We start from the raw sequence: 19,063 nt of genomic DNA, 5'->3' as shown, positions 1-19,063 counted from the left end.
ATCTCACAGCTCATGAGAGTAAATAGGAAGAGCTGTCTTGTCTGAGCAGACTCTTTTCCAGGTGTTAATTAAAAAAAATGCCATGTTGTCATTTCAGTTAGGAACTACTTCATTACACTGAGAAAAAGCATTATCAGTCATAGGAGATAACATATTTGTGGAGAAAAAAATGCAATTTATAACCATGAATTGACAGCAACCTACTCCTGATCAAAAATATTCTTTAAAAAATAAGAACACTGATTTGGGAAGTCCCAGTTCAAATTCTATTGAGTTTCCTGTTGCCCTTGTGACCCCAAATTACTGGGCCTTACACCCTCACTTTAATTCCTGATGATTAAATGGTAGTGAAAAACAATCCAATTTTAATCTGTGTTGTACAAATAGACTCTTATTATTCCCATCTGATGTTTAAATCAGCATCACCATCTGGTGGTTGGTGATGATAGCTATTACTATTTCATTTGCCATTGCTTTTTGTAACACCCACAATAGGGCCAGATAACACTGATAAAAATATAATAAACATTTGTTGGGGGAAAGGAGACATGGAACAACAAAACAGAACTTTTGTTTTATATTTATTCCATGATTTCAAAAAGTCCCTGCAGGGAAAAAAAATAGCATGTAAAGAAGAATCTAAACAAAACACTTTGTTTTGACAAATTGTTGTTTTTTTCTTGTGAAACACTACTCAAATATGGAATGCCACCACTTCAGATTGCTTAGTTCAGGGGGGGAAAAATCCACCTTTTCTCTTTTCTACTGTTTTCACAGTATGTTAGAGACTTAAAGGCACAAAGCATGAACTTGCCCAGAAATTCAAAACATTGCAAAGACTTAGGATTCCTATACTATACTTAACATGAGAAGGGCCTAAGGTAGTCCTCAAGTTACAATCATTCATTCAGTGACCATTTGTGGAGTTACAACGACTCTGCACGAAGGGACATAACTATGACTAGTATTCAAAGTTCTGGCTGTTATAGTGCCTCCATACACACACACGGGCACGCACACACAGAGACACAGAGACACACACACACGCACACACCAGTCATTTGAATTCAAGTGCCTGCCAACCAGCTCGCACATACTACCAATTGCGGCGGTTCACAATTACCGTACATGATCAGCTTTTGTGACCTTTCCTGCTGGCTTCCCAAGAGCAAAGTCAATGGGGTATCTGGCAAGAAAGATTGCATGTCACTTAGGGAGGTTCCACACACACACACACACACACACTTTCTTCACTCGTCTACACATCACACCTTCCTTCCCCTTTCATTCACACACGCTCCTTATTCTCTAATCAAGAGCACTCACTGAGTTTAAAACACTAAAACGTTCATTGTTGCTACCAATACAAAAGAATCTGGTAAAACTAACGGTCAAAGATAAATTGGCACTAGTTAAAGGTCAACGGGATTCACAGAGTCTCTTTGGCTGCCCAACGACTCCAAACAGATGAAATTTTTAACTTCACTTTCAAGCTCAGCCTGCTCATCTACACATAGCCTTTTTCCACAACCTTCCCACAATCACACATAACCTGCCCCTTTCTCCAGCCTCCCTGTGCTCACACACTCTCACATTCCCCTCGTCATCTTTCCACAGCCCCCTGAACTGACACACACAATATGCGCATGCCTGCACCCCATACCCTCTCCTTGGCTTCCCTGTGCCCACACACATTATGCACGCACACCCACACCCTCATGGCCTGGACCAGGTCTTTCAGGACCCCCACCCCTGTGGCACCTGTTCACTCCTGATCTGGGACTTGTTCTGCTTCACACATAATAACTTGCATATCTTGGGTTACAACAACAACTAGGTCTGGATTGCTGCCACTAAGTGATGTGGTCATGTAATGTTGTGCTTTACGATTCTATTTTTTAGCGACAGCAATCCTGATTCTGATTGCAGTCCTAATTCAAGCACTACCTATATTGAATGAAATATATTTTAATTCACAAAGTTTGGCATTTTTTGATTGCAGCATTGCTCCTTGCCATTCAAAATCTCAAATTTCCTGATGGTTTTCAACTTGGAACTCCTCCCAAGGAAAGTTGGTCTCTAGACCATTCATTTTTTCTTGGTACAGCTGATGGAAAGCAGCACTTTGCTCTTCAGTGAAGTGAGTTTTCCAGTCCCCAGAAACCCCTGCAAAGAAAGGGAAGGAAAAAGGTGAGACACTATGTGTTTTACTGTACCACCTTCTAGAGATTCATTGAACTGTGGATTTTCTTAAAGCGTTTTGATCTCTACCTTTCCTGAGGAAAGGGCTGATCTTTGGATCCATCAGTTCTTCAGGAACCATGGTATAATTCACCATCTTGTTGCTCTTCATCACTCCAAAGGAAGCATTTGCCACCACTGAGTCAACAGCAGCAGGATCCAAATTCTTGCCTAGGAATTCACAGATGCGAAGAACGCTGCCACGTAGATCCTAAAGAGAGAAGATCATGTGGAAAAGCTGGGTCTCTAATTCAGGACCTTTAGAACAAAATGACTCCTGAATTAGAGTGGGGAAGGAAGGAAGGAAGGAAGGAAGGAAGGAAGGAAGGAAGGAAGGAAGGAAGGAAGGAAGGAAGGAAGGAAGGAAGGAAGGAAGGAAGGAGAGAGCTAATAGATGGATAGACAGATGACAGACAGATAGATGACAGAGAGGGAGATGGAGAGAGAGAGAGAAAGAGAGAGAGATGGTAGACAGAGACAAGAGACAGAGACAAAGAGATGATGGATGGATGATAGGCAGACAGCCAGACATCTATCTACCTTTAGCAATTCATCATAGACCAGAAGGAGAAACTTCTTCTCATTTTTGTAAGCCAACCAGCTTTTGACATGATCAAACCAGGTGCCAAAGAGAACTGGGGTAAGCAAATAAGAAGGAAAACATTTTTGGGTTATTTTTTTTTTGTAACAGCATAAGATTTTTATATAGTAAGCAAAATAACTCTGGAATTGGAAACCTATATGCACTTACCTAATAGCAAATTCCACTGATCCCAGAAAAACTGGCTTCTAAGCAAATGTTCATAGCAAAAGGAGAGGGATACTGCTCCTCCAGATGTTTTGGATAACAATTTCCACAATGCCTTGCCACAGGCCATGCTGGCTAGGCAACAAGGAACCAAAATCCAACACATCTGATTTATTTATTTATTTATTTATTATTTTAATTCCATTTATATCCCGCCCTTCTCCGAAGACTCAGGGCGGCTTACAAGCTTAGCAGTAGCCTTCATTCTATGTATATGCCTGCTAATTATTAGGGCTTTCACACACACCCCAAGCGGCATTATTACAAAGTCAGCTTAATTGCCCCCAACAATCTGGGTCCTCATTTTACCTACCTCGGAAGGATGGAAGGCTGAGTCAACCTTGAGCCTGATGGGACTCGAACCTGCACTAATTGCAGGCAGCTGGTGTTACTTAAGGAGGCATTAGCCCACTGCTCCACCAAGGCTGATGGAATGACCATGTTGCCCACTTGTGTCTGACAAATGATCTATTAACATTGTCACCAAAAACCATCATCTCAGCCAAAGGAAAAAAAAAGCTAAGGAGACAGCAAGGAGCTAAAAATTCACCTGACAGAATCCATTTGTTATCATCTAACAGACAAAGCAGATTGTTAGTGCCGACTTGACATCCACAGACACTTGACACACAGGGGGATTCTACAAAGGACTGGCATTTTGCTTCATCAGAGGACATAATTTAATTGGTTCCAGGTCAGGCAAAACATGACCCAACCAAACTGAGAAAGGAGCAATCAGATTTACCAGTTGCATCTTTTACATGCCAGAGGTCAATGTTGTGAGTTGTGAGGCAGTTAAAAGCGGGTCAATTTTATGACAAAAAAATAGCGTAAGCAACTCATGTTTTCGCTGTATAAAGAATGAAGGCGGCAAAGGGGTTATAATGAAGGGGCTAAGATAGATAGTTAACTAAGATGTTGGTGGTGAAGGATCTAAGGAGGATCTCAGAGTAAGATTGTAATACAAAATGGATAGGACCCTGAAGACCAAAGCTAAAATGGCATGTTCCTCTCTGAATCTGGAGTTGATTTCTTAGCATTTTTAAACCAGGTTAAATTATTTTAGGACTTAGACCATTAGAATGTCTAACACAGAGAATGTATTTCTCATGTCCTTCCTATCTCAAAATGCAGAGAAGTAGCGCCATCAATTCTGGGCAATTCCGTTTGGTGGTAACTTCAGGGGTTAACCTGGGACTCTGGCTATCCATCCAAAATAGACTTGTCAGCTAGTACATGTTAAGGCAGGGGTGTCAAACTCAATTTCATTGAGGGCCACATCAGCATTGTGGTTGCCCTTGGTGGGCCGGGTGGGCATGGCCAGGGTGGGCGCGGCCTACTGGGTGGGCGCAACTGGAGTGCGTATGGCCTACTGGGTGGGCATGGCCAGCTATACATCATTGGCATCAAGGGTGCCTATGGGGGCCTGAGCAGCAGTGGGACAGATCTGAGGGTCTCTGGCAGAAGGAGGGTCTCTGGACCAGGGCCAAGGCAGCGGGGACCGTTTCCTCACTGTTTCCAGGATGGCTTCGGGGGCCACATGAAACCACTTCGCGGGCCGGATCCGGCCCCCAGGCCTTGTGTTTGACATGTCTGTGTTAAGGGGAAAGATGAATCATCAAGAATAATAAAAGAGGGAAGATTGCAGTCAATGAGGAATTTCTGACACTGATTCTTTCTACTAGGGATTCCAGTGCTTTGGCGAACAAATCATGAGTCTAAATTTCCAGCCTCTGCCCACATACGTTTCCCTGCTGAAAACAGCTCAATAAATTCTCCAAAATCCTCCCTAAACTCCAGAAATGAAGACATCTTGGCATAATGGTAGAGCGATACACAGACATCCTTGGGGTCACGGACAGTGTAAATAGCCTAGAAGAGAAAGTTTTCAAGTATTAGAATGGCTTTATCTCAATGGTTCTTCCCATAGTTCCTTTCCAAAAAGCAATCTGGTGAGGCCAGAAGGCAATGTTAACCTCTCTTACCAGTTATCAGAGCGCCCCCATATCTGACTGCTGGCTGATTTCTTAGCAGTGATCAATGGAAGCATGCTTTCTAACACAGAGAACGTAATTAAGATTCATCCACCACACTAAGCCATAATGGGTTTCCTTTGATTTTGGCTTAGTGTGTTCGCCATCATGGTTGTAAACTACAATTACAATTGTCCCTTACTGAAGACATCCTTGAATTCAAGAATGAAGGCAAGTATACTACATGTCCCACAATAATGTTGCAGGATGCCAATCTGGGTTGGTCACTGGGACCAGAGGTTTAGTCTTCTGAGCTTTTGGACTCTTGCTGGAATCCATCCTCAAAGAACTTCTCTTTACTACAATGTGTAGACAGAAGTTCCCTGAGGATGGGCTCCAGCAAGAGTTCAAAAGTTCAAAAAACTAAACCTCTGGTCTTGGTGACCAACCAAGATTGAATCCTTTAATTGAATCCATTGTTAAACATTCCATGGGTTGTTTGTTGCATCGAAATATTCTCTCTATATGCACACCCACAAGTATATGTACAAATGGAATCACCTTAGCTTGCGAAGAGAAGAACCCTTCTGGAAAGATTGTTGCAGGCAAATGAGAGGTAATGAGCCGAGGGGAGGGTCGGTTCTCCAAATACTGGGTTGCTGTCTTGTGTTCAACCCAGGGCACCCGTTCCCAACAAGGGACTGACTGCGAGAAGGTGGGATCTCCATTGCTGTAGATCAAAGTAAGAATTTCTTGCATCCAAGTTGTTCCTGAAAACAGATGAGAAGATTGCATACTTCTTACCCTGAACGTATGCAGGGCGTCTTTGAAGATATCTACCAAAGCTGTAGGAGCTGTGGAAGAAATTGCCCCAGGGTTTAGGATTTGAAATGATCCAGAGGAACCATACTCACAAGAAGTAGCACTAATTAAACAAAATCCCAGGTATTATTTCAGTATTTGGGGTTTCCCCACATGTATGCACTTCCATTAACGGAGTCACTAGTTTCAATGGACAAAACAAAATTGGAAGGATAGACAGACAGATGGACAGGAAGAGGATGCAATGTACTGCACATTGTTCAAGTGCCTGTTCTCTTTCTGTCTCATAGTTTTAAGACAATCCTGTCAACAATGGACAGAACTGCAAATAGTTCCAACATACATCCAAAAATCATTTTTTTTAAAAAAAAAAAGTTTTTCAACAAGGCATCTATGTTTATAAGATTCTGATTCCACGCACTTCAAAAACTGCTAGCTTTGGTAATTTTTCTGGAAAAGTTCTGGCAATTATAATTTTATCTGTCCACACAACTGCTAAACATAAAATGGTGCTGTTCTGTACCAGCCTGCTACCGGCCCTGCAGAAAAGGCAGGGACAACCCCTTTTACAAGAAGGCAAGAGGCTGGAATTACGCCTGCCAAATTTATTGCTACAAAAACAAATGGAACAAGACAAACCAAGAAACAGGAGCTTTAAGAAACAGGAACTACCCAAGCGGTTGCCTTCAGCAAACCAGCCCTCCCACACATTCCCCTTATATAGAGTTCAGGGCGTGGCTTCTCTCTGCCTCCTTCCGAGAAGCCCCATTGCCTTCCTCTGTTTACTCCTAATTGACTGCCTCCTGCGTCGGGCGTCCTTGAACAGGGCCAGCTGTGGGTCATCTTCATCCACGCTGTCAGGCTCACACAGCTGGGTCTCCGTGGTGACCAAGTGGGAGGGGCCTGGCTGAGGGCTCTCATCAGCAAGATCTTCAACCCCCTCAGCAAGGTCTTCAACACCCCGCTCCTCCTCCTCTGAGTCGTCCGACCCAACTGCCGAACCCACAGGCTGACCCTGAATCACAACAGGTGCCTTGACATATATACTCTGAGAAAAGTGAGTTAGAGCAAACCATGAAAGTATAAAGTAATATATTTCCTTGGCCCCCAAATTCCAGGGGATAGGCCCTTGTGTGACTCACCAGATTTGGGGTAGGTAACATTGAAGACATCACTATCCTGCACTTGGAAACACCGGTGGGCGTAGCGAACACTCTCTTCACTGTGCACAATGCTTGGAAAAGTGATTCCTCCATACTGAATAGACTCGACAATCCGTTTGGCCATTGTTTTGCTATGGAGGAAGGAAAAAGACATGAAGTAAAAACAGAAGCCTGAACGTCTTTTTAACTCTCTGTCTCTGGAAAAGAGGGAATCCTCCGATGGAATTGACAGGAAAGAGGAAGAATGCAATTCCAAAGTTTTCCTTCTTTGCTTCTTCAAAATCTACTGTTTGCCTCTCTACAACTCCACCAAACCTGTTTTTCCTCTTCTCGTCTTCCAGCCTCCTTTTCTGTGCCACTGCTCTTTCTGAGGCAGGCTGTTCAGAGGGGAAATCTTGGCTTTTATTGAGAAAAATTCACAAAAAGAGACTTTGTCCTTTGAAAAGGGAGGAGAGCCAGGACAGGGAAATTCAGGTCACACATGTACAGTGTATGGTCACAGTTCTCCCTGCCTTCCACTCATACAGGTAGACAGAGAGAGAAAAAATAATAAGTAAAACCCAGACTTAGAAGAAATGTGCATTGCTACCACATTTCTGTAACGTTATTGTACATCAGCGGCTCCCAGCCTTTTCAAGGCGCCATACCAGCAAAACTCATTTTTTCCAAAAGAATCCAATCATCTGACTCACCCCCTCCAGTTTTAATTCACTGGTAACTACTAGAGGGCTCAAGACTCCTGACCCCTCCAGATGGAGAGTTTTCCTCCATTCAAGGGTCCTCTGCTATTCATTTATAGCAGAAGAGGGCCACCTGCAGCCTTCCAGATGCTTTGGACAAAGTCCTATAATCTCTCTCTCTCTCTCTCTCTCTCTCTCTCTCTCTCTCTCTCTCTCTCTCTCACACACACACACACACACACACACACACACAGGCTAATGGCAACCAGAATTCAGCATCATCCAGAAAGCCGAGTGTGGTCGGTCTCCAATTTAAAGGGCTGCTATCTTTTCTTCTGAAAAGAGAGCCATTACCAAATACAACTACAGAAATTCAAAAGGTGAGGCTTTTGAGTCTCTCAGGGCATAGAAAAGCATACAAACATTCCTTTCTCATCAGACAACCAAAATCTCTGCTGTCAGGATCTGGATCTCAATTATTGGTCCATCTACGTTCTTAGGGGCCATCAGTTAACTCACAGAAATGGTCTATAACCGGGGGTGTCAAACTGCTGGCCCGCCGACCAGATGCGTCACGGCAAAACCGCGCCCACCCCATTGCTGACAATGGGGAAAAAAGTTGTGATACACCACCACACGTCACGTGACATTGCGAGTTTGACACCCCCATTCTAGAACAATGAAAGCCAAGTGTTCAGCTCCCATCCACCACCATCAAGGTTGTCAAACAAACCCACTGTAAATCTGCTTTTGTGTTTTTTTGGAATAACAGTAGAATGCGGGAGAAATCTAAGAGCTCATCTTTGAAGAAGATGTTAAAGGCATAGGGTTCTGTGCCAAGCAGACATGTTGGCAAGCTAAATCTAAACTGCTGGAAATTTCTTCCTTCCACAAAAATCCAGACCTCCCGTTTACTTCTCAGTTGTGACTTGTAAAGTGCCAACAAATCATTGCAGATTAAATCAGAATTGGAAGACCCTCTGGATCCGCCACTGAACCATCTCATCGTAGTTGAGCTGGCCACCAACCAAGGTGGTAGATTCCACCACCAAGCAATTTTTATGATGTGTGGAAATTCTTCCTCCTGTTTTAACTAAAATCTGCTTCCTTGCATTTGCCCACAGTTCTTGACTTCCTCTGTAGAACAGAGAGCTTGACGTTTCCATCTTGGTCATCATTAGGCTATTTTTACCCTTCCTTATGGCTCCTAAAAGCTGCAGGGATGTGATTCTAAGGAAGTGAAGGTCTGGATGGGACAAAAAAAAAGTTGGCCTCTTTAGGGAGAGGCTGGTTGTCTGTTGGGTCTGCAGCTGGCCTGTGAACCACAGGGAGCCCACGTATGTTCTGTGGTCTAACCATGAAGTTGTTTGAAGATTAGCTATATATCTCACCTTCTGCTTCTTAGTAGTATTGTTAGATCTTCTTTTGAGGTCATTTTTATTTACCACCACCCACTCGTTTCAGGTAATTGTCCAGTTCATCAAAACCCTTCTTACAATGGGGCACTTGAACGACACAGGACTGAGTAGAGCAATTACTTCTCATGATCTGATCAGTGTTTTTGGTGTTGTAATCTAATTGCAATAACTTTATTAGCAGCCGTGCTACATTGTTGGCTCTTCTTTAGCTTGCAATCTACTAAGATGCCCAAATCTTTTTCCTTTCTACAGCAGCCAACCCCGTTTTCCCTCTTCAGTACTTCTGCCTTTTTTATAAAACCTAAATACAGGATTTTTTTCCATTTTCCTACAAATATCCTTGATTTATACATGCAGTAAAATGCAGCTGAGAGTGAGCTAGTAGACTAATGAGGGAGTTAAAAACAAAAAAAAAACACCACCACCCCTTCACTCCACAGGGGTTTTATGATTAGTTTGGTTTGGTTTGGTTTCTTGTTAATGCCTTTCAATTAAAGTTTCCTACCAGTAAAATTCTAGCAGGTCCATCTAGAGCCATTCTCTGGATTGGCTAATATGATTCCATGCAGTGAATATATCTTGTTTGGGAACAGCATAAACAGAAGCCTGTCTACTAACCACTGAATCCTCCTAGGAACTCCTTTGTGCAACATTTCAAATAAGTTACCCAGGATTAATAATAACGTTTTAGAAGAAGCATATGAAAATCTGAAGCAATGACACACCCCTACATATAAAGAACAGAATACCCATATACTACTGTTGTGGAAAAACCCAATGAAAAAGACAAGAGACAGCAACACAAAACAATAATCCTGTTCTGTACCAGCCTGCTACCGGCCCTACAGCAAAAGCAGGGACAACCCCTTTACAAACGGCAAGAGGCTGGAATACAGCCTGCCAAATTTATTAACATAAAACAGAGCAAGACAAGATACCAACCATGAAACAGGAGCTATGAAACAGGAACTATCCAAGCGGTTGCCTTCAGCAAACCAGCCCTCCCACACATTCCCCTTAAATACAGTTCAGGGCGTGGCCTCTCTCTGCCTCCTTCTGAGGTGCCCCATTGCCTTCCTCTGTTTACTCCTGATTGACTGCCTCCTGCGTCGGGCGTCCTTGAACAGGGCCAGCTGTGGGTCATCTTCATCCACGCTGTCAGGCTTCCACAGCTGGGTCTCCGTCGTGACCAGGTGGGAGGGGCCCGGCTGAGGGCTCTGCGGAGCCTCAAGGCCATCATCAGCAAGCTCTTCAACACCCCCCTCCTCCTCTGAGTCGTCCGACCCAACTGCCGAACCCACAGGCTGACCCTGAATCACAACAAATCCTTACTTTAAGATTCAGAGGTTTATTTTGCTAATAATTTGGAACATAGCAAGCATAATAAAACATCATCATGTACATTAATAACCCACTGCAATGAGAACAGTTCCCTACAAACAAAGTCATTGGGGAAGCCTGTAGGAAATTGGAAGTCCCATTACTTTCCTCTTCCATTACTTTTTTTTCTGTACATGGCGATTCTATTTTTTCTGTTTAGGTAAGGAAATAACTCAGAAAGGATGGCCCAATGGGGTCATGGGTTGTCTAATAGTTACCTAAAAATATAAGGAATTTTAAGCTTTGAAGAATTGTTGGAGGATATTCGTGGTCTTCACAGCATAGTGAGGCTTGTATGATTTCGTAGCTGCTTGCAGGTATAATGAAGAAATCCTTGTGATTTCTGCACTGTTTGGCCAGCTTAAGGCGTACTTCTTAATCCAGGGGTCTTTAAACTTGGCCCTTTTATGACTTGTGGACTTCAACTCCCAGAATTCCTCAGCCAGCATGCCTGCCTGAGGAATTCTGGGAGTTGAAGTCCACAAGTCATAAAAGGGCCAAGTTTGAAAACCCCTATCTTAATCTTTCCCAGCCAAGCATCTTCCAGACTGTAGGAAATGTAAGGGTTTCATATGACTGAACCTTTGCTACCAAGAATGTTCAGAAATGCCCCATCATATTTATCCTGGACATTTAGACCACTGAGTATCGAAGCAGGCTTGACACACACCACAAAGTGTCAACTAAGAGGCACACAAACACTAAAAGATACTTACACATGAACCAGATAAGATTAGAGCAGATAGCACTACATCAATCCAAGTAGCTAGCTTCTCTTTGCCTTGGTTTAGACGACAGGCTAGGCCAGGGGTCAGCAACCTGAAACAGTGAAAGAGCCACTCAGAACCGGTTCCCTCACAAAAGGAAAAACTGGGAGCCGCAAAAAATATGTGCGCATGCACGTACATGCGCACATGCGCAGAACAGGGCTTGACTGAAGAGTGGAGCCAAGGCGAGATATGCACCTACCCTGCATATTTGAATTGATTGGTTGAACTTTTTTAGTCCCATTTTTTTTTTTGGGACTGCACATGGCAGTGGACCTGGAGCCGCAGGAGACAGCTGAAAGAGCCGCATGCGGCTCCAGAGCCACGGGTTGCAGACCTGTGGGCTAGGCCATTATGTAACTAGTTTGGGTTGACTTAGTGCAATGTGTGCACTCAGAAATTACAGCTTATACATTGTGGCTTACAAACTCCATAGTGCTTTAAGCAATTCACGCTGATTGAAAATTATTATTTTTTTCTCTCCTGCTTAAAAGTAAATAAAGTGAGAATTTGGTCACCTTTGCCAGAAGACTCAATTCCTCCAGCACCACAAGGCTGCAATACCTAGACATTCAACAGGTGCATTTGCTTTTTTTCCCCTTATCTTTCCCCTTTTCTGGACAGGAAATCTTGAACAGCCTGGAATTCTGTTTATCGGACAGCTCTCAACGGAATAAACCTGCCTGGAAAAACCTTATTTTCACTCCATCCTTACTTATGCATAATCAGGGCTTTTTTTCTCATAGAACGCTCAGAATGGAGTTCCGGCACCTTTTTTGGATGGAACCTTGTAGGGTAGGCAAGGTGGGTTGTATGACACGTGTGAGTTCCGGCACCTTTTTCTTTTACAAAAAAAGCACTGATCGCATAATTCCCAATAAAGCTGACTTTTGGCTTCTATACAAACGGCTCCTGCTGTCTTAAATGCCTGGTGGTGGTGGTGTCTGTCTCTCTGTCTCTCTCTCTCTCTCTCTCTCTCTCTCTCTCTCTCTGTGTGTGTGTGTGTGTGTGTGTGTGTCCCTGCCTCCCCCACGCAACAAACCCCTTTTAGTTCTGGACTCCAGACGCACGTCTGTTCTCCAAAGAAAATCCGATTTATTTTTTTTCTGCCACGGCTTTTTCCCAACCCGCCTTTGCAGTCTCTTCCTAATAAACCCCGATCGCCGGGAAGCCGAAATAGGTGCCTCTCCGCCCTTCCTTTTTCATAACCTACTAAATTTCACTTCATTCCCACCGGACTCTGGCGTCCTGATTTTCCGATAGCCAATCCTGGGTTTCTGGGCGGGACTTCGCAGACGTTTCTCAAGCTTTGCCTCCTAACCGGGGACCGTTGTTTTTTTTTGTTGTTGTTATTGTTGTTGTTTTTGTTTTTAAGGTGGCGAGATCCTCCTAGAGACGTCCGGCTCAATAGTTGACCGGCAAAAGGTCAACAAAGAGGGATTCCCAGCCGCGCCATCGGAAGATGAATCTAAGGTGGCGAAGGCCAGAAAGGAGATCTCAGGAGTAAAACTTTTTCCACCGGATGTGAAACTCAACCCCGTCTTTCTAAGCCCTACAAGCTGCCACTTGACCTGTGGGACTCTTTAACACGCGGTCGGATGCTCACCATTATGGGGTGTAGCCACCTCAAACGGCTGGCAGTTCCTAAATCGTAGCTTCTTGAACAAGCCATATTAGCCTGCTTCACCTGTTCATTCAGTTTGTGGGGATGTGAGGCTAATTCGCCTCCGTGACAGCGTGAACTAAACGAACCAGCGACTGCTGGCAGCCAGACTGCCCAATGGGCTTTCCTGGCAAAGGAAACCAAGCCATACGCTAAACCAAGCCATACGCTAAATAAATATTAAATTTGTATGCTGCCCATCTGTCTACCAACCAACTCTAGGTGGCTTTATAACATTTAATATAAAATGTTTATGATAACAAACCATAGTTTATTTATTTATTTATTTATTTATTTATTTATTTATTTATTTATTTATTTATTTATTTATTTATTACATTTATATACCGCCCTTTCCCAGAGGACTCAGGGCGGTTTACAGGGTAATTAAAAACCAAAATACAAAAGTTAAAAAACCAAGTTTAAAAAAAAATAATTAAATTTATCCCTGTATAAGTAAAACCCCAGTTAAAATAAAATTAATCCTCAGCCTGGGCCAGAGAGCTCGAAGAGCCAGGTCTTCAGGTCCCGGCGGAATGAACGGAGGTCGGGGGGCAGTCCTCAGCTCCACTGGCAGCTGGTTCCAGAGGGCAGGCGCCCCCACTGAGAAGGCCCTATCCCTGGGTGTCGTCCACCGGCAATCTCTTACCGGTGGCACCCTGAGAAGACCCTCCCTGTGGGAGCGCACTGGACGAAGGGAACTTCCACAAAATTTAGCCACAGTAGGTGGATGTGCACAAAAAGTTAACCATAACCTCGAATGTATAAATTTGATTGGCTGGTTCTTGCAGCACAGCTCAATGAGATCAAGTGACATTACAACTGAACGTGACGGAAGAGAAACCTATTGGAATTATTAGCAAAAGCCTTATAAATTTGATGACTTTAGCTTCCAAGATGGGATTTGAACCTTGGCTTAACAGCAAATTTTTTGTTACTTCCTCAAAACAAACCCGGTCCATTCTAAGCTGGACATCACCGTATTTCAGCCAATCTCTGGCAATGGTCTCATTGCCACAGAACAATGCAGCACAGATAATTAATCTCTGAGGCTAATGAGGGAATATCTTGGTGAAGTCTCAATGTGCAAAACCACAAATGAAGCCAATTCTTAGGCCCTAAAGCCTACAAACGTACGGGCAACATTGATAGAGGCGCTGCTGTTTTACCTGCTTTCAGTCCCCCTCCGTTAAAATCCTATTAAGGAAAAGAAGAAGTTACACAAAAATGGGCAGGCCATCTGTTCAAAGGTTTTCACATGGAAAATTGTAGGGGTTTTATCAGCAATTGCCTGCCCCAAATGAAATCATACCTCACCAGCAGAAAACATTACCTTTTGTCAAATTAAATTCCACCGCTTGGAAGGGAAAACTAAAGTGTAATGGTGTTTTCATTACAGCAGCTGTAGGCAAAACTAAGATGTTGGACTATAACTCCCATTATCCCAAACAACATGAGCAAAGAATATGGTAGAAGTTGCTATTCTCCCATTCTTTGGGGAGTATTATAGGTTCCCCATATTATAATGAGATTAGGACTGAGAAAACCATGATTCAAATTTTCTTTTACCTCATGGGTAAGGTTGGGACATGTCCAGCACAAAAGAGCAGGTCCATATGTGAAGGTCCAGTTAAACTGATTTATTGCTACTCGTGCCAATACACAGGAATCTTCTCAACCTTTAGCACCTACTAAGAGTTAGATAAGGGTCAATAGAATTCAAGGATTTGGACTTAGTAACAAGAGCAACAGAGATGATTAGGGGGCTGGAGGTTAAAACTTACGAAGAATGGTTGCAGGAATTGGATATGTCTAATCTAGTGAAATGAAGGACTAGGGGGTGACATGATAGCAGTGTTCCAATATCTAAGGGGGTGCCATAAAGGAGAGAGGGTCAGCCTATTCTCCAAAGTATCTGAAGGCAAGATGAGAAGCAACGAATTTAAACTAATCGAAGCAACCTAGAACTAAGGAGTAATCTCCTAACAGTGAGAACAACCATCCAGTGGAAAGTCTTGCCTTCAGAAGTTGTGGGTGTTCCATCACATGAGGCTTTTAAGAAGAGACTGGACAGCTATTTGTCTGGAATGGCATAGGGTCTCCTGCTTCTGTATGGGGTTGAACTTACTAGAAGATTTCCAGTGTCCCTTCAAACTCATTCTGTTATTCTGCTTGTGACTATGCAGGAATTCTAGGCTGATCCCTCTTAACACCGCCCACAGGTTCTGCCAGTCCTCACATGGGATAGTTCCAACTTTCAACCTAATTATCTCACAGGTTGTAGTGAAGATAGAAGATACATTGTTTCTCTGTATGCGTATGAGAAAGAGGGGTGCTCTTCCTCACAGCCATATTGAGAGATCAATAATCTTACAGGTAAAGCTTCTTTAAAAACATTTTGTTTTCAAACCCCGCCCTGGCTATGGGACTTATAGATAATCCTCAGGTTACAACCATAATGGCATTTGCCCATTACAAACAGGAGTAGTAATGGTTGTAAAACAGGTCAATCATGTGACCCACCTGAATTTACAGTGTTCGTTGTGGTCATTTGTCAGTTTGGCCATCATCAAATGTGGTCATGTGACCATGGGATGTAGCAAACAGACATAAATGCAGTTGTGTTGCTGAGTGTCCAAAGTGCAGTGATGAGACCACAGGGGGATGAACAGATCCAGGTTGTAAATCTCCTTTTTTCAGATAGGCTATAAGTTGATGACTACCTATAAAAGTTTTGAAGGGGCAAGGAGGGAGATACCTTAAGAGACTCACAATCCACTACCAGTCATGGTTTTTCTGTCCTTCCCAAATGTCTGATTGTTTCAAAGTCTTTAGATCAGGGGTGTCCAACCTTAGCAATTTTAAGACTTGTGGACTTCAACTTCCAGAATTCCCCAGCCAGCCACGGGCAGGACTTGCTGGCTGGGGAATTCTGGGAACTGAAGTCCACAAGTCTTAAAATTGCCAAGGTTGGACACCCCTGCTTTACACGGTGCAATTCACACAGTACGAACAATTGACTCCTAAATCTGTTAGCCCTCCTGAATCTTCAAGGAATAAACGTATCTTAGGTTTTCTTGCCTTATGAATGGGAATATCAGTCTTCCAAAATACCTGCATTTGATCTTCCATGAAGGTGATGCTTTCGTGTCCAGGTCTTCCACTCCCTGAAAGAAATAGCCTGCAAATGATTTTGTTTGTTCATTGAATTTCTAAGCTGGTTGACTCCAGAAAGTCTGAGAACTGTGTTTCTTTAAGATGCCAAGGTTGGGAAACACTGCCCTGGAATGTTACATGGGAGGTCTTCTTTCAGGATGTTGGACAAAGTCCAACTTTTATTTCAGGAGACCTTGGATCAGTTCCAACCTGCCTCATAGGAAGCTTGCAATGAGATGGAATCTATATTATGAGGAAGGTCCTCAGCCGTGGCAAGCAAAACATCTGGATGAACTAATTGAAACAAATTGTGGGTGACAGCACTGTTTTCCTACATTAACTAAATTGTTTGGATTCACACAACCCACTGAACTGTAAATTAACCACTAGCCATAAAGGTGCAACAAATATTGAGCCACAAACTACCCAACCACATTAGCCTACTATGCTCTGTGCACTCATCTGTAGACTCTTTTGAACTCCATGGAGAAAAGGGAAAAGAGAATACAGATTAGATAAGCATGTAGACTGATCTAGGATTCACACTTGTAAAGCTTGATTTCTCATGCTCTTAATTCAAATCACCCTTTGCTGTTGCTTAGCAATATTTTGAGGATGACAAAATACAGATAGTCCTCAACTTATAACCACAACTGAGCCCAAAATTTTTACTGTTAAGTGAGACATTTGTTAAGTGAGTTTTGCCCCATTTTATGACCTTTTTGGCCAGACTTGTTAAGTGCAGCTGATAAGTTAGTAACCCACTGGTTAAGTGGATCTGATTTCTCCATTGTCTTTGCTTGGGAGCAGGTAGCAAAAAGTGATCACATGACCTTGGAACACAGCAACGATCATAAATATGAACCAGCTGCCAAGCATCTGAATTTTGATCAAATGACCATGGGGATGCTGCAAAGGTCGTAACTGTGAAAAATGGTCTTAAGTCACATTAATTCAGTGCTACTGTAACTTTGAACGAACTATTGTTAAGTTGAGGACTACCTGTAATGTTTCTTTGGCACTCATGATATAGCTTCATTAAGGATGGCAATTATAAATCCACAAAAAAGATTTGTTTTATTGATTAGGACAGAACGCATCCCTAAGCAAATGTCCACTTTAGGGCACAATGAAAGGAGATGCTAGTTTGCAGTCTTATTCAACAGGAACTGAGATTTTAGGCACAAAAAGAACGTAAGTATGTCAAAGTTCACCTTTTTCTTAAAAGTGTACCACTCGTTCCCACTTTGGTCTGCCTCTCCTCCCAGCCCTAAACCACCATCTTCCTAGTACATTCACTTTCCTCAGAAGCTGTTTTGCCTTATCTGCACATTTGTGACTTTTTTTAAAAAAAAAAAAGATGTTATCACACAGTTGCAGTTGCCTTCTTGACTTTTTTTTAAACCCTACTCCACCCTAGGCCACCCTTGACCCATTCAGGTAGAAATAAATTTGGTCCTTGATATTCTCTGAGCTTGTTTGTTTTCTTGCAGATGTTTCATTACCAAACTAGGTAACATCATCAGTGCTAAAAGGAATGGGGTTTGCACTGATGATGTTACCTAGTTGGATAATGAAACATCTGCAAGAAAACAGCAAAGCTCAGAGACAGGCATGTCAAACTGCTGGCCCATGGGCCGGATGCATCACAACGAAACCGTGCCTACCCCATTGACAGCAATGGGGGAAAAGTCGCGATACGTCACGCGACATCACGTGACGTCGCGAGTTTGACATGCCTGCTCAGAGAGAACCAAGGACCAAGAATCTTTTTCTACCTGAATGGGTCAGGGGTAGCCTAGGGTGGAGTGAGGTTTTTAAAAAGACAAGATGGCAATGGAACTGTGTGATAACATCTTTTTTTTTAATGTCACAAGTGTGTAGAGAAGGCAAAACAGCTTCTGAGGAAAGCGAATGGACTAGGAAGATGATGGACTAGGACTAGGAAGGAGAGGCAAATATTCTACAAATATTCTTTTACTGGTAGAAAAATTCTTCTCTCCAGGTTGATTCAAGTTTTCAAGCTCATATTGCAAGGGTTTTGAGAAGTGATGGACAAGCTGGAGATGTCAATTGATTCCATTTTCACCCCAGATCTTCCGTTGCTTCCAACTTGTCCAAAGAGGCTGAAAGTGTTGGCCAAATGGCTCAGGAGCCCAATTGGTCCAGAGATCTCCAGTTGGTGACCTCTGGACCTATTTGGCTCCTGAGCAGTTTGGCCAGCACTCTCAGCCTCTTTGGACAGTTGGTGACCTCTAGTTGATGTTCCTGTGAATCAGCTGGACACCACCTTTAGGGCTGCAGCCTGATTCTCACCCGTCTCTCCCAGTCCTTTTCTGCCACAATGGAGTAAGATGGCATCTTGCTGGGTGAACTGCTCAGTCTCTCCCCTGGAATGACATAATGGATAAGAGAAATGTTATCTCACTGCATCAAGGTAAGTTGAGATCACCAATTTCGGGGAATCCACCCCCGGTCTTTCAATCCACCTTAAAAGATCTCCCTCCCCTTCCCTCCCTCCCTCCCTCAATTGTATCTCCCCGGGGTCCCCTGGGTGTGAGGAAGGGAAAGAGAGGAGAGAAGATCTGTGCATTTTAGGAGGGAGGGAGGGAGGAGGGGGGAGGCGGCTTTGGGTAGGAGATGCAGAGAAGGAAGAGAGAGAGTAAAACGGGGCGAGGGAAGAGTAAGAGAAGGGGAGCCCGAGAGGAAAAGAGGGGGGAAAGAGAGAGAAGGGGGTGGGGAAGAGATCTGAGATAAGGCAGGGAAGCCAACCCTCTATAAGAAGAAGTGGGGAGAGAAGGAAGAACGACCCAGGAGGACGGCAGAGGGGAGACTGGAGGAGCGATTGCAGAGAAAGGTGAAGGTGGAAGGAGAAGAGAAAGAGTGAGAGGGGAGGAACGTAAGAAAAAAAAGTGTGGAGGGGGGAGGAGAGAAAGACAGGTGGAGAATGAAAAGCTAGAAGAGCAGAGGGAGGGAAAGCAGAAGGTAAGCG

The 19,063-nt window shown here is 43.5% G+C and overlaps 1 protein-coding gene across 1 annotated transcript; it reads right to left on the bottom strand.

Annotated features, from left to right (window-relative positions):
• Nucleotides 1-2,026: 2,026 nt before the first annotated feature.
• On the bottom strand, nt 2,027-7,131 carry LOC308678669 (sulfotransferase 2B1-like; the record flags this gene model as incomplete). Its single annotated transcript, XM_081345899.1, has 6 exons — nt 2,027-2,166; nt 2,272-2,452; nt 2,782-2,876; nt 4,795-4,921; nt 5,584-5,792; nt 6,987-7,131. The coding sequence occupies 6 exons, from the start codon at nt 7,129-7,131 to the stop codon at nt 2,027-2,029; spliced, it is 897 nt and encodes a 298-aa protein (XP_081202025.1).
• Between the last annotated feature and the right edge of the window lie 11,932 nt (nt 7,132-19,063).

Source organism: Vipera berus (assembly GCF_964194415.1).
Source record: "Vipera berus genome assembly, chromosome: Z".
NCBI lineage: Eukaryota > Metazoa > Chordata > Lepidosauria > Squamata > Viperidae > Vipera > Vipera berus.
Note: the sequence above shows the minus strand (reverse complement) of the source record. Positions and strands in the feature narration are given on the sequence as shown.